A 23777-nucleotide genomic window follows, 5' to 3' on the forward strand; every position below is an offset into this window, starting at 1 on the left:
GAAAAAAACACTGCATAAAGGAAAGGATTTTGGATAGAATTTCTGATACCAGAATACCAAAAGAAACTTCATGGTAAAATCCAGGTAAAATCCAAGTAGAACCCAGATATGTAACTACAAATTTCTTCTAGTTTTTACACACACCCTACCAGAAGTAAATACATAGGAGGGAACAGGAAAAGCATTTAAGTTATTGGTTAGGGGACCTACAAGTTTTAGAAACAAGTAGTAGACAGTATCTCTACAGAAGTTATAGCTTCTTAAAAGAAGCTAAGGAGCAGAGTGCAGTTAAGCGCCAAATCCAAGTAAGGCTTTTGCTGGCAATGCGGGTTAAAAATCACACACAGGATGGGTCTGGGGATGCAGCACCGTGACGTAGCACCTGCCTTACTAGTATGAGGCCAAGCGTTCTATCAGAGGCTTCATGCAACATGCCAAGTTTGTCAGACCTTACGATATTGATTCCTGGCACCACGACAAGTGTGCAAACCCCAGTGAGCTCAACTAAACGTACAATGGACTCCACCACATGCACCAGCCCCAGCCATCACTAACAGCAACAAAGGGAAGGAAGGGGGTAAAAATTTAAATTAAAGAAATACTACACACTTGGGGTCAGGTTCAATTCTCCAGCACCCCATTTGGTCCCATAAGCACTGCCAGGAGTGATCCCTGAGCACAGAGCCAGAAGCCCTATGCACTGCTAGGTATGGCCTCCCCAAAAAAGACAAAAATAAAAAACAAAGAAAATATTACACACAGGTACAGAGGCATCCCACCCATGCATGTTTACTTTTAGTCTGATTCTCGGAACCCAGAGTGAAGGTTGAGTTCTAAATCGAAAACTGCTTTTTGTCACACTCAGCTCCCTATTTCTATTTATCATCCTCTCCTGCTACTCTTTTCAACAGGCTGACTTGCATATTTCTAATGTCAAAAGCCACATTAAAGGCTAAGAAATAACTCAGTGGGCTGAGTGCAGGCTTTGCATGTGGGAGGCCAAGGTTTAATCTTCAGCCCTGCATTCATGGACCCTGAGCACAGAGGCAGGAGTGGCCACCAAAGCATTGCTGAGTGTAGCTCAAAATGCAAAAATAATTGCGGCCAGAGAAATAGTTCAAGGATTACAGTGATTTCCTTGCACATGACTGGCCCTGGTTTGATCCCTGGTGCTATATATATGGTTCTTTGGAGCACTTCCCAGAGTGATCCCCGAGCAGTCAGGAGTAAGCCCCAAGAACCCTGATACAATAAAAATCCCCCAACCAGAAGTTGAGGATGTGCTTCAAGTGATACCTTGCTTGCAGCAGGCCTTGAATTTGATCCCCAGCACCAGAGAGCCCCCCAAGTACTAGCCCTAGTCCCCTCTAGGACCACCAGGAATACAGCCTCCACAATGACTGAAAAAAACAAACCACTGGAATGGCTCTGACTCGATAATGCAATCACAGCGAGAGCCCTCTGCTGAGCTCCCAGCCTCGAATGCACTGTGCAGCGTGTGTGGATAAGTGAGCCCCACGGGCCTGAGGAAAGGGGTGCTCAAACAATGTTCTTGTCAGCACTTTGAACACAAAACTCTATTCAATGGTTAGGGGACCATGTTCTTCCTTTTGCCCTTTCTCCCGAGGAACTAAATTAAACAGATTACAGACAGTGGCAAGAGCTGGTCTCAGAACAGCCTCCCCCTTATTTGTTATTTTTAGCAATTTAGTCCGACAACGCCTGACAACTAAACATGCCTAGAATAGCTAAGGGGGGGGGGGGGGGCACAGGATTATCAGATACTACCAGCAAAAAACACCAGTCATCACTTCCTCCAACCCTAAGAATCATTTTCCATGTCTTTATAGCATCATACGGTTTTAGCCTTTAGAGTCTCATACAAAAACAGAGGAGGTCTAAAACACCAGTGGAAACTGATAATGCTTCCTGACCCGGAGTCCTGTCCCACCCTCACATGTTTTCTTAAAAACAAAAGCAGAATAAAACTACCTAAACTGTTATATATAAAATGGGAATACAATGCACCCAAGGTCATTCTGGAAAAATTCCCCCCCACTCCCCCCACAAGAGAACTATGTACCAGAAAGAATGACTTCATGAACAGATAAAATTCAAGGTTTTTTTGATTTGGGGGTTTTCTTTTTTTGGGGGGGTATGCTGGTGGCAAGTGAGAGGTCTGTTTGAAAGCAAGACAAAGTGTGATGGGCAAAATTCCTTTAATTAATTAGAATTAGATTACACATCTATCAAAAGATCACCATTCACAGACACTACAAATCAATACTATAGTAAAAATTCTTTGAAAAATAAAATAAAGTGGTGAAGGAACTGAGGCCAGAGTCAGAGGGATAGTATAGAGGGTAAGACACTTTCCTGAACACTGATGACCCAACTTCGATCCTTGACACCCCATGGTCTCCCGAGCCCACCAGAAATGATCCCTGAGCACAGAACCCAGAGTAAGCCATGAGCACAGTTGAAGGCGGCCCAAAAAAAATTGAGATGGTGAAGAAAGGTAAGATACTAACTGGCATAAATATCTGCATCCGCATATTAAATTTCATGAATACTCAAATTTAATCACATATAAATGTTTTCTAAAAAAATTTTCTGTCATTATTTTAACTACCATCTTATAATACAGTATAGGATAAAGCACTACAAATGAAAAAGATGCTATATTCCTGTTATTTTATTTCACTAATATGAAGTTCTCCATAAGAGGCAGTGAGTGTTACACTGTGTTACACCTCATTACAATACAATACTAAGTATTACACATATTTTTCTGCAGATAAAGTTATAGGCAACTTACTATCTCTTTCTTACTTTGGACAAACTGGCAGGCTACCAAATGTAACCTGCCCACACGGCAGAGTCTGGCAAACTCCCTGTGGCGTACCCAATGTGCCAAATACCAGTAACAATGATGGGTCTCACTCTCCTAACCCTGAAAGAGCCTTGAATATGGCACTTTTTAAAAATCTCAGGGCTAGGACGAAGGAGACGTTACTGGGGTCTGCTGGAGGCAATCAACGAATAACAGGATGATCGTGATCGTGAAAGTTATAGGCAGCAAGTTTTAGTTTATCTTCAAAACTGAAATCCCAGGGGCCAAAAGATAGTACTAAGGCATTTGCCTTGCACACAGCTGACCAGGATTCTATCCCCAGAACCTCATACAGTCCCCCATATTACCAGGAGTAATGTCTGCGTGCAGAGCCAGGAGTAACTCCTATACATCGCTAGTGTGGCCCAAAGCACAAAAATAAAAGAAAGAAAACTGGATCCTAGTGGGGAGAGAAACAGCACAGAGGTCAAGGCGCATATGCACACAACTGGCCCTGATTCAATTCCTGGCGTCACATGCGGTCCTCAGGATTGATCCTTACATACAGAGCCAGGAACAGCCCTAAACACAGGGGGTGACCCCAAAGCAAAACAACAAAAAAGAACTCCAATAATTTTTAAATTTAATTTAGGTAATAAAGGCCCTCCCGTTGATCGTCGATTTGCTCGAGCGGGCCCAGTAACGTCTCCATTGGAGACTTTGTTGTTACTGTGTCTGGCATATCGAATACTCTCGGTAGCTTGCCGGGCTCTCTGAGAGGGGCGGAGGAATCGAACTCGGGTCGGCCATGTTGGCCGCTTGTAAGGCGAACGCCCTACCGCTGTGCTATTGCTCCAGCCCAATTTAGGTAATAGTCTAGAATAAACAAAAACTGGTTTTTGTTTTGTTTTGTCATTTATCTTTTCAATTCAAGGAACATTTTTGCTCTTTGACAATTCAGAAAAAGATCTATATTATAATAATAAATAGTAACATGGTATTTCCTAATCTAACTCTCATGGTTTACCCATGAGTGAAAGGACTGAGCAAGGTCTATCCAGCCCCAGAGTACATAGCTATGGCCAGAACCCAAAATTCAGAAACTCGTAATTCAACCAAAAATATTTAAATTAGAATTAAGGGTAGTAAGTGTTCTGCTGTAACCTAGCAGGTCTGGAGATCTCTATTTGTTACTCAACTATCAATTAAGATCTTGTTCTTTTGCTCTGATGTGTGCAGAGGGCTCATTAACCGAGGTGTGGCCATGTCCTTGTTGAGTTTGAACAACTCACATCTGGCTGGTATCTATTACTTTACATTCGAGAAGAGTAAGGACTGATCAGAGTAGGAATCTGGGGTGAAGAGATGTACAGCAAGAGACCTCGCCTTACAAGGACCTTGTTCCAGGAGCAGGGAGGCATGCAAAGTCTAACTCATCAAAAGAAATCATTTTGAGACAACCTGGAATGAATGGAGAAATTTCTCTGGCGTAGAAAGGAAAAAGCTAAAGACAAATATTTATGGTTAGACATAGAGAAAACAATAACCCATTGAAACAGCAGCAAAGGCATTAATGTGATGGCTGGGTATATATATGTAATGAATATTCCAAGGAGGGATATATTAGGGAAAAAGTGTAACTAAACTATTGGGGCAGGGATGGGGGAGGACTAACTAGGATTCAAATGCTTTTATTGTAATCATAAAATGAAGACAAGGCAGGAACACACAAGGAAAGAACTACGTATAATACCTGTAATACGTATTTTACAGATAAATAAGAAAGCCTGTCTAGTTCTTTGCTCTTTTTTTGGATTTTGGGCCACACCCACTGAAGCTCAAGACTTACTCCTGGTAGGTTTGAGGAACCATGGGATGCCAGGGAGCAAAGCCAGGCCAGTCACATGCAAGGCCAGCAGCTCCCTACCCACTGTGCTATTGTTCTGGCCCCAAGGTGAAACTGCTTCTAAGTCTTCACCAGATCTAAAAGCCCTATAAGGCAACCACAGATGTTTACATTTGGGAAAATAATATTACTTGGATCATAACACAGATACAGGGCAGAAGGAATAGCTCAACGAGGGAGAGCACATAACCAGCGCACAGGCCCCAGGCACAGTCCCTAGTACCACATGGCCTCTCAGGCACTGCAAGGTATAGGCAGCCCTGGTGGTCCCAGCAACACTGGGGAAGGACCCTAACAGCAAAACCCAACAGATACGCTTACCAAGGTCTTGACAATACTTCAAAAATGCACTCAAGGAGAAACAGCACACTTCGGGCTTTGTCCGACTTCCACGTGCTTCCCTGGGAGTCGCAGCGGGGGATTCTACAGCTACATTAAGCTCTAAGACAACAGGACACCGAGTATAGAAAGCTCACTATAAATTCTACAGAATTCCCAACAAGCAGACTCCTTTAGTCTTGTCTGAAATAACTTAAGAACTATTTTAAAATAAACACCCATTTTTATAAATGTTCTGGATGCAAATGAATTCTATAAAGAGATAAGTATTCATATCAGAAGTCTCAAAGTAGGGGACAAGAGAAATCACCCAACACTCAAATCAAAAAAGAACAGAACAGAGACTAATTTATGAATTTAAATTTTTTTTAATTGAAAAAAGAAAAGAGAGATGCTCAAAGGCTTTTGGCTATCTAGGAACTACTGAAAGGGGGAACTCATCACTAAGCCAACTTAGAGAGGTACTGTTCACTTCTTTTCCAGAACTTAAACTCTCCTGTATTGGGGTGGAAGGATTTGTCGGGTGAAAAAGCCTAAAAAACAGACTATGCAAAGACTCTATGAGAATGGGTTGACTTATTAAAGATAAAAATGAACCATTTGCCTGGAAAAAACAATTGTGACACACTTATATGACAGAATGCTACACAGCAATGAAAACAAAAAAGTCACAGCCTCAAGTAATAACATGGATATACTTCACAAATAATGTTGAGCAAAAAAAGCATGGCAGAAAAACACAGTGATGCTCACAGAAAGTTTAAAATTATTAAATTAAACTGTGCTGAGGATACATATATGTAGGTAGAAAATGACTTTTTTTTTTTTTTTTTTGCTTTTTGGGTCATGCCCGGCAATGCACAGGGGTTACTCCTGGCTCATGCACTCAGGAATTACCCCTGGCAGTGCCCGGGGGACCATATGGGATGCTGGGAATCGAACCCGGGTTGGCCACGTGCAAGGCAAACGCCCTACCCGCTGTGCTATCACTCCAGCCCCAAAACCTTTTTTTTTTGAAAGAAAAAAATTATCACAAAAGTTAAGGCAGTGATTCCAGAGGTTAGGGGTACAGTTTGGAGGCGGCATCATATGTCAAGAGGGGAAGGAAAAGGGAGGGAAGTTTCTAGCATTTCAACAATATTTATTTGATTTCTTGGTCTAGATGATTTTTACAGATATTTGCTTTATAATGATTAAGTTATAGGCGTTTGTTGTTATGGTTTGGTTTGTTTGGGGGGGCCATAACTGGCAGTACTCACTCAGAGGATATTCCTGGCTCTATTTAAGAGTGCCCCCTGGCAAAGCTTCAGGGCCCATACGTTGATACAGGGATTTGAACCAGGATCAGAAAATATGCAAGGCAAGTGCCTAAAATACTCTACTACCTCTCTGGTCCACTGTAGATATGTTAATGAACTGTCACTGTCCTCCCATTGTTCATCGATTTGCTCGAGCAGACCCAATAACGTCTCCAATTTTGAGATTTGTTGTTACTGTGTTTGGCATATTGAATACGTCACAGATAGCTTGCCAGGCTTTGCCATGCGGGCGAGATACTCTCAGTAGTTTGCCAGGCTCTCTGAGAGGGGCAGAGGAATTTAACCCAGCTCGGCCAGGCTGGCTGCGCACAAGGCAAACACCCTACCGCTGTGCTAATGAAAATTTCATAAATACAGAATGTCACTATAATATAAACATGCAACTTCAATGAGTTCTAATTTTTGAGATATGCAAACAAATGAACCACTAGTTATGGTTCTTGCTAATTCTTAAAATCATTCTAAGGGAAATGAAGCAATTGTACAGAGGGTAGAAACAAATGTCTTCAACTTCAGAGCCTGGAGTGAGCCTTAAGCAGAGCCAGGTGTGACCTTAACACAAAAATCAAAAAAATCGCTTTTAATCAGGGGTGGGATAGGGTAGGGTAAGGAAGAAGGATGATCGTGGAGGATTTTGGGCACTTTGGAGGTGATGAAGATGCAGTAATAATGTACATCAAAACCATAAATGAATTGTCAGCATTGTTGTAACAGTGTTACTCAAAGTGCAATAAAAGTTACTTTTTAAGTGGAAAGATTCTATCATTGACTTTTCTCTCACCTGCCCTTTACTTTCCACTGAAAACACAGTTAAGAATCAGTACTTCACATTGAAGACAAAGTTGGCAAAACCCTCCATGACATTGTAGCTAATGGTATCTTCAAAGATGTCACCCCACTGGTCAAGCAAGTGAAAACAGAGATAGACAAATGGGACTATCTTAAACTAAGAAGCTTCTGCACCTCAAAAGAAACAGTGACCAAAATACAAAGACAGTCTACAGAATGGGAAAGGATATTCGCCAAATACACATCCAACAAGAGGTTGATATCAAGGATATACAAAGTACTGGTTGAACTCCACAAGAAGAAAACATACAACCCCATCAAAAAATGGGGCAACGAAATGAACAGAAACTTTCCCAAAGAAGAAATCCGAATGGCTAAAAGGCACATGAGAAAATGCTCTACATCACTAATCATCAGGGAGATGCAGATCAAAACAACAATGAGATATTATTTCACACCACAGAGATTGGCCCACATCCAAAAGACCAAAAGCAACTGGTGTTGGCGCAGATGTGGTGAGAAAAGGACTCTCCTTCACTGCCGGTGGGAATGCCAACTGCTTCAGCCCTTTTGGAAAACAGTATGGACGATCCTCAAAAAATTTGAAATTGAGCTCCCATCTGACCCAGCAATACCACTCCTGGGAATACATCCCAGAGAGGCAAAAAAGTATAGTCAAAATGACATCTGCACTTGTTTGTTCATTGGAGCACTGTTTACAATAGCTAGAATCTGGAAAAAACCTGAGTGCCCGAGAACAGATGACTGGTTAAAGAAACTTTGGTACATCTACACAATGGAGTACTATGCAGCTGTCAGAAAAGATGAAGTCATGAAATTCATATACAAGTGGTACTACATGAAAAGTATCATGCTAAGTGAAATGAGTCAAAAAGAGAGGGACACAGACATAGAAAGACTGCATTCATCTGGGGAACATAAAGTAATAAAATAGGAGACTAATACCCAAGAATAGCCGAGATAAGTACCAGGAGGATTCCTCCATGGTTTTGAGGCCAGCTGCACATGCTAGGGGAAAAGGCAGCTCAGATAGAGAAGGGAGCACCAAATAAAGGGTGTTGGGAGGTTCCTCCCAGGATGGGAGATGTGTGATGAGAGTAGACTATAGACCGAACATGATTGCTACTCAATGTCTCTTTTGCAAACCACAGAACTCAAAAGGAGAAAGATAACAAAAGGGAATGCCCTGCCACAGAGGTAGGATGGGATGGAGGGAATGGGGGGTGGGAGGGATACTGGGATGAGTGGTGGTGGAGAATGTGCACTGGTGGAGGGATGGGTATTTGATCATTGTGTAACTGAAACCCAAGCACAAAAATTTGTAAGTCTACAACTGTATCTCATGGTGTTTCACTAATAAAAATTTAAGGGGAAAAAAAAAGAATCAGTACTTCACCTACACGCACTGCAGCACTAAGTTCAATTCCCAGGAAAAGGAACCAGCCCAAAGGACCAACAGGAGAATAGATCAAGAAGCCACAGTATGAATGAACAATGGCATAGATGCTTTATGTAACTGGAAGGAAAGATTTCACCCACTTGTGGTACAGAGAAAGACAAAAACACAGGAATAGACAATATCAAGCGACAACGACAACATACTCTTGACCTTTGATTGCAAAACTGAGATTACAAAGCAGTGGGGAGTACGGAGGAAGGAAGAGTAGGAGCAGAAGTGACAGAGTCAATGGTGCATGGGGCAAGAGAGATCGAACAGGGATAAGGTGCTTGCTCTGCACATAGTCAACACAGTTGTTCAAACCCTACCATATCTGGTCTCCTGAGTAGTCACCCCACTAGGAGTGATTCCTGGGCAGAGCCAAAAGTAAGCCTTGAGCACTCTGTGTCCCTAAAACAACAATAAAAAGTGTGGTGGTGGGAACTTGGATGATGACATATAATAATTTGTACATCAAAACCATGATGTACTACTACTACTATAAGGTATGGTAAGCCCTGTAAAGACAGAGTAGGAAGATATACTCCCAAAATCATAGCACTAAAAAACAATGGATTGATTTTCAAAAATAGAGTCAGAGCCCATGAGGTAACAGTGTGCCCTCAGCAGCAACTCAGTGAGGGGATCCTACCACACACATAACAGTTCTAGTTCAAAAAACAAAGTACACAGGGCAGAAGTGAGCCATCCGCCCAAGTACCCACCAGTCACCACCAAGCTATGGAAAAACTGAGCCTCAACGGGCAGAGTGAAAGGTCCTCAATCATGGGAACACTTCCAAAGCATTTTCTCATCAGTCTCAGAACTCGGCCAACCCGAGTGTCATAGGCCCCTCCTATCCAAGCTCTCACAACACTCGCTTCAGGACCTAAATGAAACTGTCAGTCTGACAGTCTGACCAAAACTGTCATTTTTGTGGAAGTCAGGACTTGCGCAGTTTCTTAGAATTTACTTACTGCATGGGTAGATTGTGATTTCACAACCTGGGGGCTTTAACTGTCTAAGTCAGAAGTGGCATTAAGCAGGCCAAAATGGCCAGCGTGTCCTTTTTCTGTCACAGCTGATCTCTCCTACTCTTCCCCCACCACCGTGGAAGCATGTGATTCCCTGCATAGCATACTCAAGTGTGGACAGTTACCTCAACTAAAGCGTTCAAACACAATGGCTAGGGGTGAGCCCCTAGACACGCATCTGAGCACTAAGAAACCCTCAGCAAGCACCAGAATACATGCCAGAACCACAACTAAGCATGACTTGGGCAAGCACCATCACCCAGCACACACACAGCCCCTGTGAACACAACAATGGAAGCAAAGGGGGCATACAGTGAGCTGACTAATCCTAGTAAAGTCTCTGAAAAATAACGCAACACTGGGGGTATGGTGCAAGCAGCAGGTCAATCTCTACCTGTGAGGTGAGTGTATCAGCAGCCTGATGGCGCCTTCTGACATCCAGACACCCCAAAATTGCTGCTGTGCCTTTGGTCAGACCCCAAAAACTTGGGGCAAAGTTTACCAAGAAAGAAAATGGCCAAAAGTTAGGTATGTGGGAAACACACCCACAAACCACCACCAGCTCAACTATATAATTGGAGGCATGGCCTCTCTGGTTCCTGATTGAACTGCTTAATGGCCATGATCCCAGAGACTCAGAAACAAATCTCGAAACCCAGCGGCTTTTGGCAGAAATGCATCCAGTGCCTGCAGTAGGTTACCGGTGCTGGGCCAACCCAGGTGGGAACAGGTTTCGTGCCTTGGCCTGTTCCCCCTGGCAGCCCAGTGACCACCATCCTCCAGAGGCCACTGGACAGTCAGGCTTGGGCCCGCAGTGACAAGACACGTTGGGCCTCATGGGATGGGGGTGGAGCTGGTCCTTTCCTTCCCACCCCAACGAGACCCCAAGTCATCACCCACGAACGGCCCCTCTGGTTCCTGATCAAGCTGCTTAACAGCCATGATCCCAGAGACTCAGAAACAAATCTCGAAACCCAGCGGCTTTTGGCAGAAATGCATCCAGTGCCTGCAGTAGGTTACCGGTGCTGGGCCAACCCAGGTGGGAACAGGTTTCGTGCCTTGGCCTGTTCCCCCTGGCAGCCCGGTGACCACCATCCTCCAGAGGCCACTGGACAGTCAGGCTTGGGCCCGCAGTAACAAGACACGTTGGGCCTCATGGGATGGGGTTGGAGCTGGTCCTTTCCTTCCCACCCCAACGAGACCCCAAGTCATCACCCACAAACGGCCTCTCTGGCTCCTGATCAAGCTGCTTAACAGCCATGATCCCAGAGACTCAGAAACAAATCTCAAAACCCAGCGGCTTTTGGCAGAAATGTGTCCGGACCACGCAGTAGGTTACTGTCACCGGGCCACCGCAGGGGGAAAGGGTGTTGTCCCTCCACCTGCTTTCCCTGGCGACTCGGTGGCCGTCATCCTCCAGAGGCCATTGGACAGTCAGGTTTGGGTCTGCAGTAATGAGACATTTTGGGCCGCACGGGATGGGGTGGAGCCAGTCCTGTCCTCCCCACCCCAACGAGACCCCAAGTCATGAACGGCCTTTCTGGCTCAGGAGCAAATCTTGGAACCCAGCAGGTTTTGGCAGAAATCCCTCCATATTTAAGTGTTAAAATTTCGGAATTTCAAAATTGCATGGCCACTACTGCAGCCATGAGACACCGTATGTTATTCATAACCAGCAATAGACTTAACAAATTGTCTACTATTGCCTTTTTAGCAGATTTGAGTATTGGGGTAAAATCTCAAATAATAATGATGGGTCTACCAAGAATAGCTGAGATCAGCACCAGGAGGATTACTCCATAGCTTAGAGGCCAGCCGGGCATTCTAGGGGAAAGGGAAGCTCAGATAGAGAAGGGAGCACCAAATAAAGGGTGTTTGGAGGATCCTCCCAGGAGGGGAGATGCATGTTGAAAGTAGACTATGGACTGAACATGTTTGCCACTCAAAGCCTCTTTTGCAGACCACAACACCCAAAAGGAGAGAGAGAACACAAAGGATTGCCCTGCCACAGAGGCAGGGTGGGATGGGAGGGATGGGGGTGGGAGGGATATTATCCATGATGGTGGAAAATGGGCACTGGTGGAGGGATGGGTATTTGATCATTGTATAATCAAAACCCAAGCACAAAAAATTGTAAATCTACAACTGTACCTCATGGTGTTTCACTAATAATAATAAAAAAAATGATGGGTCTAGTGTCAAAATATTGAATGTGATTGAAGTAGAGAGAGAGTAATGTGGAAATTATCTGCCCCACAGGTAAGGGGAGGGTGTGGGATGGGGGTATATTAGGGTTGTTGGGGGTGGAGAATGGGCACTGGTGAAGGTATGGGTGTTTCACTGTATGACCAAGACTTAGACCCGAAAGCTTTGTAACTGCTCTCATGGTGATTCAATAAATAAAATTATAAAAATTTTTTTAAAAAAAGTAAGGTGGAGTTCATGCACAATTCAATCGGCTAATCAGTGGCTGAATAAATAGCAGTACGCCTACATAAAAAAAAAACAAAACAGGAAGAGTATTAAAAGGAAAGAGGTCTGCAGGGTGCCAAAGACTCTTTGCTCTCAATCAAGCTGCTTGGAATTTTGAATGAAAGGGCTAGAGAAATAATACTGAGGTCAAGTCATTTGCTTTGCATGCCACTGACACTGGCTCAGTCCCTGGCACCATATATGGAAAGCACCACTTGGAGTGATGCCTGGCAGAACCAGGAATATCCTCTGAGCACTGTCAGGTGAGGCCCAAACCTACCAAAAAATTTTAATGTAAATATAGAGCTTTTAGAACAAATAAATGGTTAAGTCAGTATCTGTCATTATCCTCTAGTCAATAATATAACTCCAAGGGCCGACTTCTACTCTCTACCCTGCCTCCTGCCCCACAAAAGGATGGTCCTAATACCACCATTTGGTAGACAGTAAGAGCTAAACAAGCATAAATTATTAAGAGATTCTTGCACTCTAAATAAACAACAAAAGACAGAGAATGAAACACTATGGACAGAAGCCAGGATTATGCTCAAAAGGTGAGCGTGCACCTTGAAGTACCACCAAAAGTGGCCCTAGGGCCTCGGCAAGAGCCAGTGGCCCTAGGGCCTTGGCAAGAGCCAGTGTGGTCCTCGTTAACACTGGGGTGAGCTCAAAGGGCAAGAGCACAAGCTGTACATGGACTGAGCCCAGGTACTGCATAGTTCCCCAGAGCCTGCTGTTCTGGGCCTGGAGACTCCTGAGTACCCTGGAAAGGTCCTCCTCACTTCAAGATACCACCTGCCCCCCAAACACCTAAAAAAGTCTAGGATAAAAGTCACCAATAGAGAGCTTAAGATTAGTGAACAAAAATCAGACCAGCACCCATGCCACCGAAGAAGTCTGACAATGTCACTTACATAGCTATTGGTGGAAAGTAAAAGGCATAAAAAATGGGCCAAAACAGTTAAACAAGTGAACTGCTTTGACCTGGGTTTGGAAATGGAAAGAACCAAGACAAAAACTAATCTTACTTTTGCAGAGATGAAAATCATTTGGCTTTTGTCTGTAGAATTATGTAGAAATTATGCCTCCTCAAATTAACTATAGGATATCTGATGACAAAAATCAATGACAATGGGCCAGAGGTAAGTACAGGGATAAGGAGCCTGCCTTGCACGGCAATGACCCTGATTTGACCCCAGCACCAAGTAAGCCCCATAAGCACTGCCAAGGAGTGATCCCTGAGCACAGAGCCAGGAATAACTGTCCAGCACTGCATGGTAGGGCCTAAAGTCCACATCCCCAAAACTCGATGATAATGACAAATAGGCTTAAAATGAGGGGGGGGGGGAAGGAGTGCCAGAACAATAGAACAACGAGTAAGGCATTTGCAAGCGCCTGACCCAGATTCAATCCCTGTCACCCCAAATGGTCTCCAGAGCCCTACCAGGAGTAATTCCTGAAAGCAAAGCCATGATTTAGCCCTGAACACTGTCTAGTGGAACCCCCAACCCCAGAAAAAAAAATAAACAGGGCGAACTATTAAACACTAGGGCCCTAAAAAGATACTGTATAAGTGAAAGAAGAAGCAACTGGAAGGCCTGGGTAAAACTATTTAGTGCTCTGAAATCTGCACCAAGTTTTCAAAACTAACAGAAATATATTGTTAACAACCTCAAGTGGTGCTAGCTTATACTCCCAAATGCCCATATTGCGCTATAAAGATCTAATAGCATAATAAGGAGAACAAAGAAGAAGTCCCTAACAGAAATTTAGGAACCAGAAAATCAACAACAATAAGCAAATTAAAACTAAGTGCAGAATCTAGACAAGAGACAAGGTATAGATGCCAACATGCACGTGGGAAAGTAGGGGCATCATCGTCTCTCACCAGCAGGGAAAGGCAGACTCAAACAATGAGCGGCCACACTACCTACCTGTGAGAAGGGCAATTATCAAAGGACAAGAAACAAGTGCGGGTGACAATACAGAAAAAGGGTAATTTGTGCACTGCTAATGGGAATGAGAACTGGTGCCGACATCATGGAAAACAGTATGAAGATTTATCCAAAAATTAAAAATAGGCAAGGGACATAGTTGAATGGTAGAACAAGTACTTCTCCACATGTAAAGGTTCTGGAGACTCAAACCTCAGAACCAAACAAACAATAAAGCAACTGAAAGTTAAGTGATGGGACAGGGCTCAGCAGCTAAACCTCTGCTTTGCACGTGTGAGACCCAGTTTGATTCCCAGATCCACCATCTATACCTCCCCGCAAAGAAAATTAAAAACAGAAATTCCAAGGTGAGTGCATCAGCAGCCTGATGGTGCCTTCAGACTTCTAGATAGCCCAAAATTGCTGCTGTGCCTTTGGCCAGACCCCAAAAACTTTTTTTTTAATGTTCTAAATCTTTATTCTTTTTTTTTTTTTAATTTTTATTAGTGAGACATCATGAGGTACAGTTGTAGACTTACAAATTTTTGTGCTTTGGTTTCAATTATACAATGATCAAATACCCATCCCTCCACCAGTGCCCATTTCCCACCACCATGGATCCCAGTATCCCTCCCAGCCCCCCATCCCCTCCCACCCTGCCTCTGTGACAGGGCATTCCCTTTTGTTCTCTCTCTCTCATATTGGGTGTTGTGGTTTGCAAAAGAGGCAATGGGTGACAATCATGTTTGGCCTATAGTCTACTTTCAGCATGCTTCTCCCATCATGGGAGGATCCTCCCAACACCCTTTATTTGGTGTTCCCTTCTCTACCTGAGCTCCCTTTTCCCCTAGCATATGTGGCTGGCCTCCAAGTAAGGTAAAGGTAAAGGTAAAGGCCCTCCCGTTGATCGTCGATTTGCTCGAGCGGGCCCAGTAACGTCTCCATTGGAGACTTTGTTGTTACTGTGTCTGGCATATCGAATACTCTCGGTAGCTTGCCGGGCTCTCCGAGAGGGGCGGAGGAATCGAACTCGGGTCGGCCATATTGGCCGCTTGTAAGGCGAACGCCCTACCCACTGTGCTATCGCTCCAGCATGGAGTAAAATTCCTGGTACTAATCTCGGCCATTCTTGGGTGTTAGTCTCCTATTTTGTTACTTTATGTTCCCCAGATGAATGCAATCTTTCTATGTCTATCCCTTTCTTTCTGAGTCATTTCACTTAAAATGTAGTACCACTTGTATGTAAATTTCATGACTTGTCTTTTCTAACTGCTACATAGTACTCCATTGTGTAAATGTACCAAAGTTTCTTTAACCAGTCATCTGTTCTCGGGCACTCAGGTTTTTTCCAGATTCTGGCTATTGTAAAGAGTGCTGCAATGAATAAACAATTGCAGATGTCACTTCGACTATACTTTTTTGCCTCTCTGGGATATATTCCCAGGAGTGGTATTGCTGCAGATCCCAAAAACTTGGGGCCAAGTTTACCAAGAAAGTAAACGGTCAAAAGTTAGGTATGTGGGAGACACACCCACAAAACACCTCCAGATCAGCTATATAATTGGAAGCAAGGTCTCTCTGGTCCCTGTTCAAACTGCTTAACAGCCATGACCCCAGAGACTCAGAAAGAAATCTCAGAATGCAGCGGCCTTTGACAGAAATGCATCCGGTCCTCGCAGTAGGTTACCGGTGCCGGGCTACCCCACCCCAGGTGGGAATAGGTTTTGTGCCTTGGCCTGTTCCCCCTGTCAGCTCAGTTGCTGCCATCCTCCAGAGGTCACTGGACAGTCAGGTTTGGGCCCACAGTGACGAGACATACGGGGCCTCACGGAATGGGGTGGAGCCAGCCCATTCCTCCCTGTCTCAATGAGACCCCGGGTTGCTGCCCACGAACGGCCTCTCTGGCTCCTGATCAAGTTGCTTAACGGTCATGATCCCAGAGACTCAGGAAAAATCTTGGAACCTAGCAGGTTTTGGCAGAAATTCCTCCAGGTTTAATTGTTAAAATTTTGGAATTCTGGGGCTGGAGCAATAGCACAGCGGGTAGGGCATTTGCCTTGCACGTGGCCGACCCAGGTTCGATTCCCAGCATCCCATATGGTCCCCCAAGCATTGCCAGGAGTGATTCCTGAGTGTAAAGCCAGGAGTAACCCTGAGCATCACCAGGTATGACCCAAAAAGCAAAAAATAAATAAATAAATAAATAAATTTGGAATTCCAAAATTGCGTGGCCACTACTGCAGCCACACGACATTATATGTTATTCATAACCAGCAATAGAAAACAAATTGTCTACTGTTGCCTTTTTGGCAGATCTGAGTGTTGGGGTAAAATACCAAAAATAATGGTGGGTATGGTGTCGAAACACTGAATGTAATCAAAGTAGAGAGAGAGTAATGTGGAAATCATCTGCCCCACAGGTAGGGGGAGGATGTGGGATGGGGGTATACTGGGTTTTTTGGTGGTGGAAAATGGGCACTGGTGAAGGGACGGGTGTTTCATCATTGTATGACCAAGACTTAAACCCAAAAGGTTTGTAATTGCTCTCAAGGTGATTCAATAAATACATTTATAAAAAAATTTTTTTAAAAAGTAAGGTGGAGTTCACACACAATTCAATCAGCCTAATCAATGGCTGAATAATTAGCAATATTCCTACATTAAAATAATTAAAATAAAAAGAACAGAAATTCCACACAAGATTGTAAACACACTTTTGTACGGAAGGACACAAAAATGCTAATTTGAAGAAATAAATGCATTCCGATATTCACTGAAGCATTATTCACAATAAAATACTGAAATCACCTAAGTGCTTACTGTCATTTCTGTGGAAGTCAGGGCTTGCACGGTTTCTTAGAATTTATTTACAGCACGGGTTGGACAGTGATTTCACAACCCTGGGATTTTAACCGTCTAAGTCAAAAGTGGCATTAAGCAGGCCAGAATGTCCGGTGTGTCCTTCTTCTGTCACTGCTGATCTCCCCAACAATTCCCCCACCACCCCGAAGCATGTGATTCCCTGCACAGCACACTGTAGGGTCTTGGGCCTGTCTGACCGTAGATCTCACACATATCAGGGGGTTTGCATTCCTTTACCTGCAATGCTCATCCAAATGCTCGCAAAGGGTCACACTTTTAGCTAAGCAGCACCCAAGTTCTGGTCATGATAACTGTCAGGGAACTGCCATACTGCTCACAAGTGCTTTCCAGGGAGTCACACTTGCTGCCTCGGCCCACATATCCTATAGCTGCAGTGCTCACCGGGGTCATGCCCTTTTTTTGTGGTTCTACACACCTCTGGCTTCAGTGTGGCAGGGACCACAGAGAGCAGGGCTGCCAGTACTGTGCTTGGTGCTATGGGAAAACGGGAGTTAATTTCCTGACCATATACTTTCAAGGGCAAGCAAGGCACTGTGCTGCTCCTCTGGTCCTCGGGCGGCTCAACAGGAGAACACCTGCCTAGGGTGAAGCCAGTGAGGTCACAAGTCCAGTCCTTGGCACTGCCCTCCATGTTTGAGCGTGACCCAAACCACTGTTGTTTGGGATTCCCAGTGGAACAACAAAGTCATTGTCACTGTCCTCCCATTGTTCATCAATTTGCTTGAGCGGGACCAGTAACATTGTGAAACTTGTTACTGTGTTTGGCATATACGTCACTGGTAGCTTGCCAGGCTTTGCTGTACAGGCAAGATACTCTTGGTAGCTTGCGGGCTCTCCAAGAGGGGCGGAGGAATCGAACTCAGATCGGCCATGTTGGCTGCGTGCAAGGCAAACGCCCTACCCACTGTGCTATGTAATTAAAATGTGTGATCCCAGCAAGCACCACAACCAAGTGCGTGTAATCTGGCCATTACAGAAACAACATGGGAAGGGGAAATTTTTAAAAAGATAAACCACTACAAATGGAAAGGCAGAAAGTTCCCAGACAGGGGGAAACTAACTTTTTAAAAACCTCGTAGAACAACAGGACAGCAGGGAGGGCGAATGCCTCACACACAGCCACGTGAGTTTGATCCCCCAGGACTCCACATGGTCTCAGGTCTATCAGGAGTGAGCCCTAAACACAGAGCCCGAAGTGGGCCCTGAGCACAACCAGCATGGCCCGAAAACCAAAAAATAAATAAATAAAAACTAAAAACCTAGTAGAAACACCAAGTCATTAAAAACTTTTTTTTTTCCTGTCTGGTACATACTGTATAAAATTTGGACAAGAAAAAGAGGAAGAAAGAAAATAAATCATTTCATGAAGAGTCTTAAAGGTATGTTACACATATATGCCAACATGCTCCAGGCTTTGGGTTCTAGCCCAGGCAGGGCAGGGCCCTCCAGCACTAGAAATGTCCCACACAACTGTAACGACAAAAACTTCTGAACTTTACCCTGGGAACAGTGATCATGTATAGGAAGGAATACTATGATGAGATTTAACATTTAGAAAATTATTCTAGTTTAAATGTTAAAAATTTGGGGCAGGGGCTGGAGCAATAGCATAGCGGGTAGGGTGTTTGCCTTGCACGCGGCCAACCCAGGTTCGATTCCCAGCATCCCATATGGTTCCCTGAGCACTGCCAGGGCTGATTCCTGAGTGCAGAGTCAGGAGTAACCCCTGTGCATAACTTGGTGCTACGGGAAAACGGGAGTTAATTTCCTGACCATATACTTTCCAGGTGTGACCCAAAAAGCAAAATAAATAAATAAATAAATAAATAAAATAAAAATTTGGGGCAGATTAATAGTACAGCAGGTAAGGAGCCTGCCCCAAAAACAAAAGAAAAAGATGTCAAAAGCTGGAGATGGGAAAACCAGTTGTTAGTATATAAGGTAGTGACTGGTGGTTTCAGAGGGGAAATCCAAGACCAGAGATAATTCAGAGGTTTGAACATAAGCTCTGCATAAGGGAACCCTAGATTTGATCCCCAGCACCAGATGATCCCTCAACATCAATGGAAGTGATCTGATATCCACTCCCACCCCAACACAGAAGAGCAACCCCTGAGCACCATCAGTACGAGTCAAAAAAAAAGTGGGGTAACTCCAGAAGGAAATATTAATAATAAAGAAAATAAGAACTAAATAATATTCAGAGATAAGGATTTTCCAGAATTAATGAAAGACCCTTACCTGGATTCAGAAAAGTCAACAAATCCAACTAGGATTAAGAAATAATCCAGGGAGATTGGGGGAAGGGGGAGGCTGGGAGGGGAGATAGTACAGTGGGTAGAGCACTTGCCTACAAGCTGCCAACCTGAGTTTGATCCCCGCATCCCATATGGTACCCTGAGCCCATCAGGAGTGATTCCTGAGCATCAGTGGGCATGGTCCAAAAACAAAACAAAAGTTTAGACAATGAATGCAGCCAACCCCAGTTTGATCCCCAGCACCACAAATGGTCCCTTGAGCACCACTGGGAGTGATCCTTGAGTACCACTAGGAGTGATCCCTGAGCACAAATCCAGGTGTGACCCAAAAAAGAAAGAAAAGAAAAGAAAAATAATCCAGGGGCCAGAGAGACTGTAAGAAGATTAAGATGCTTGCCTTGCATGCAACCAAAACCCAGTTTCATCTCTGGCACCATATGTAACCCCCCCACCCCCGCCCAAGCACTATCATGAGTTATCCCTGAGCACAAAGCCAGGAGAGCCCAAAATCAAAAGAACATAATCCATGTGTAAATATATTTCAAAGATTCTACAAAGCACAAAAGACAAAGAAAAGACTATTTAAAACTGCCAGAGAGAAAAACACAAAGGCACAATAATTAAACCAACAGATAATTTCTCAACAGCAACATTAGAAGTCAGGAAAAAAAAAAACTGGTACACTAATACAGTCTTGAAATAAGGAGAAAAATTAATTATAAGAATAAAAATAGTCCTAAAATAAAAAGCAAAAAATGTTTGTCCTCTAAACATGTATATAGGAAAACTGACTCCTTGTTCCCGGATAGTACCTCAGTACCACTGCCCCCTCGCCTGCCCTGACAGGATCGCAAAAGGTGATCTGACACATCTCTCAGTGACTAACAAAGCAAGGGTGGAAAAGTAAGAAACGCCGGAAATCTGAGCACCTCAATTATCAATGCACATCAGCAGAATGTGCACATGCAAACATTTCAGACCAACGCAGGAAAAGAATATGATTACTTCAGGGAAGAGCACAGAGTACTGTGAGTGATAGTATGAAAAATACAGGCTAGGAGGGCTAGAGAGATACACTGCAGATAAGGTGTCATGCTCACAGCAGAACCAGACTTGACTCCCTGTACCCATATGGATCTTTGAGCAGCGCCAGGTTTCTGAGGACAGGGTCAGGAACAACCCCTGAGCACCGCAGGTATAGCCCCAAACCCCATATAAATAAATTTTACATGTTTCTAAACTACAATGTTATTAAATTTGTTTAATTTATCATCAGCAATAGGAGAAACATCTAAGTACCCTAAGACGCTGGTGCTCCGAGGCCATGCCCAGTCGGTGATCTCAGAGACTACCGGGGGCAGCAGGGGCTCTCTCACCAATAGGCTGACTCAGATTCTGAACTTCTGCCTCAAAGCGCCCTCACAGAAATAAGATAAAGTGACCTATGAAGTCACTGTATCCACCCCCATCTCAGGAAATCTTGGTCCTAAAGAAATAATAACCAGTTTTGTATCCAGTCCAACATTTACAATATACAGGATGGATCTTCCACCAAAGTCCATGAGGAATATCTCATTAAGGAAATTGAAAAAGCTTCAATTTTCTAAGTATCAACTATTACTTTTACCAATGATTTTCCCTTAGCTTCCCTTTTTCTTTGGGGGAGAGGGGGGTTAGGAGGTGGGAGGCTTCTCATTGTAGTATCATCCTTCAAATATATTAGTTATAGTTTATTACTCAGTCCCTGTCTAGAACCTAATCTGTGCTAGAATTCTAATGTGTGGAGCTAGGAAATAGCTCAAAGGGCTAGAGTACATGCCTTACAAGAGGAGTCCTGGGTTCAAGCCCCAGCATTACCTAGAATGACCACAGAGCACCAAGCTGGTGGGAATGGCCCCTGAATACCAAACCAACCAACCAAAATAATCCAAAAACAAAAAATTTATGTGTATAAAAGATATATCAAAATTCTTTTGTTATGATTATCATTCCACAGCACCCCCTGTAAATCTACCTTCCTTTATTTTTATTTTTTTATTGAATCACCATGCAATAAATATTGCAAAGCTGTTCATGATTGGGTTTCAGTCATATGTGCTCCGACATCCATCCCTCCACCAGTATACGTCTTGAATATCCCTTCTCTAAGCAAACAAATAGAAAGCACCAACGAACCCCAAAATGCAATGAAGCTACTACTATTCCCATAGCTCATTCCAGCACCCATTGGGAGGGTGGTGGGTATCACACACTTTGACATATACTGGGGGCGGGATGTGTGGAGGGAAAGGGGAGCAGCACACCCAGCAGTGCTCAGGAGCTATTCCTAGATCATACTGTCTACTAAAAATTTTGTTGTTTTGGTTTATGAGCCACACCTGGCAGGGCTCAGAGGAGTGTGCCCAGCAGTGCTCAAGGGCTATTCCTAGTTCCGTGTTCAAAGGAATGAGCCCAGCAGTGCTCAGGGCAGCATATGTGGTGCTGGGGATCCACAGGGTTGCAGCCGATGCACTGCATTTAAGGCAAGTGCCTTCTCTCTAGTATTCTCTCTTTTTGGGTTGTTTTTCTTTTTTTTTTTTTATCCCAGAGAGGAATGTTAGGGCCACACCCAGCAGTACTCAGGGCATACTCTTGTCTCGGTGGCTCAGATGAACCATGCCTGGTGGTCCCAGGGACTGAAAGAGGGTGAGCTACATGCAAGGGAGCTGTCTTTCTGATCCTATTTTTGTATGTTCTTAAGAACAGACTTGTCCATTCAAACACAATGGAGTAACCACTTTAATGATAACAGCATAATACCTTCCTCAAAATTCTCTATACCAAAGCTCGAGAAATGGTTCAACAGGCTGAGCAAATGCTTTATCTGCAGAAGGCTCAGGATCAATCCCCAGGACCGCATGGTTCCCTGAGCACCAGGGAGAGTGATGTCTAAGCACAAATCAGAGAATAGTCCCTAATCTGGGATGGATGTGGAGAAATGAAAATTCTCTATGCCCAAGCACTGTCAAGGTGGCCCTGGTGGCCCCCAAGCATTGCTGAACATTAACCTCTCCCAGACCTCAAAAAAAAAAAAAGAAAAGAAAAATGCTTTTTGTTCATCTGCATGCCATGAGAAAGAATGCTTCACTATTTCAAGACAGTAAGAAAATTAAAACTGGGGCTGGAGCAATAATAGCACAGAGGATAGGATGTTCGCCTTGCACTTGGGTAACCCGGGTTCAATTCCCAGCATCCCATATGGTTCCCCAGCACCGCCAGGAGTAATTCTTGAGTGCAGAACCAGGAGTAACCCCCATGCATCGCTGGGTGTGACCCAAAAAGCAAAAAAAAAAGAAAAGAAAATTAAAACCAGGACTAGAGTGACAGTTCAATAAACTGAGTGTATGCTTTGCATGCAAGAGGCTTGTGTCTGATCATGGAACCACATCACAGTCCTCTAGGCACTGTGGGAGGAACCCCTGAGCACTGGGCCAGGAATAATCCCCAAGCCCTGCCAGGTGTGGCTCATAAACCAAAACAACAAAATTTTTAGTAGACAGTATGACGTGACTTCTGCAAGCATACAATGTCATTTAATATAACAGTGAGAGGATTACTTTTTTCCTAGAAGCTGACTACTATTATTAATACCCACTCCAAACTTACTTCCAGTTCTTTAATTTTTTCTTCTGCTATTTTCTGTTTCTCCAAAAGTTGATTGTGAATTACTTCCTTGGATTGAAGAATAAACCTACAAAATACACACACAAAAAAAAGTTGAAAAGAGGTAAGCCACATGACTGTTGTATTCATTAAATTAACAGTTACATAACACAAATACTAAACAAAAGATCTCCCAATTCAGAACAGAAATGAAGCTTCAAGTAGATTCATCTTAAAATGTGGAGAAAAACCATGAGAGGATAAAAATCTATCACAGGCTAGGAAAAAAGTTGACAATAAAAATCCCCAATAATTTTTTTTCAGTTATCTAATACAACTTGCATCTAGATTATTTAAAAATAATATTTATAAATTACAGTTCCTTCTCTTTTCTGCCCACCCTTTTAACATGGCAACTCATGACCTTTTCAAGTCATAATCAAGCACTGTGTTAGGATCAATGCATCAGTGTTCATAGGAGTTTCTCATACAAAAAAGTGCTGTATAAGGCCTAATTTTTTTTATTATTATTTCCAGCGGGTATAATATCTTTGAAAGGCTCAAAACGAACAAGCGGAAAATCTTTTTTATTTTTTTCCATTTAATAGCCAGGCACATTATTTGTCACTGTTACAGCTAAAAACTTTTAAAAATTAACAATGATTCAGTTTGTGACTTTTATGTTCATAACTCTTGCCACAGGAAAAGGAAGAATAAACTATTTTATAGTCTCAAGTAAATGAATTGAAAATATTTCCCTACCAAGACCAAGGGGAAAATTTCAATTTTTCAAATCTCTTTCAGGATTATCTAAAGAGGCAATAATAGATTTCAATGAAAAGCTACAATTAGGGCGAGAGAAATAGTACAGGACAAGGCCCCTGCCTTGCATGTGGCCGATCCATGTTC

General features: G+C 43.5%; 1 protein-coding gene across 2 annotated transcripts in view; it reads right to left on the reverse strand.

The window, feature by feature from the left end:
- PFDN1 (prefoldin subunit 1) overlaps window positions 1-23777 on the reverse strand; it is a 73295-nt gene that overhangs the window by 18683 nt on the left and 30835 nt on the right. For both annotated transcript variants that reach the window (XM_056124497.1, XM_056124496.1), the window contains exon 3: window positions 22872-22956. In XM_056124497.1, the coding sequence (XP_055980472.1) occupies window positions 22872-22956 (85 nt within the window). The remainder of the gene's footprint in view (window positions 1-22871; window positions 22957-23777) is intronic.

This window comes from Sorex fumeus, unplaced genomic scaffold (assembly GCF_029834395.1).
Source record: "Sorex fumeus unplaced genomic scaffold, SorFum_2.1 ptg000051l, whole genome shotgun sequence".
In the NCBI taxonomy this organism is placed as follows: domain Eukaryota; kingdom Metazoa; phylum Chordata; class Mammalia; order Eulipotyphla; family Soricidae; genus Sorex; species Sorex fumeus.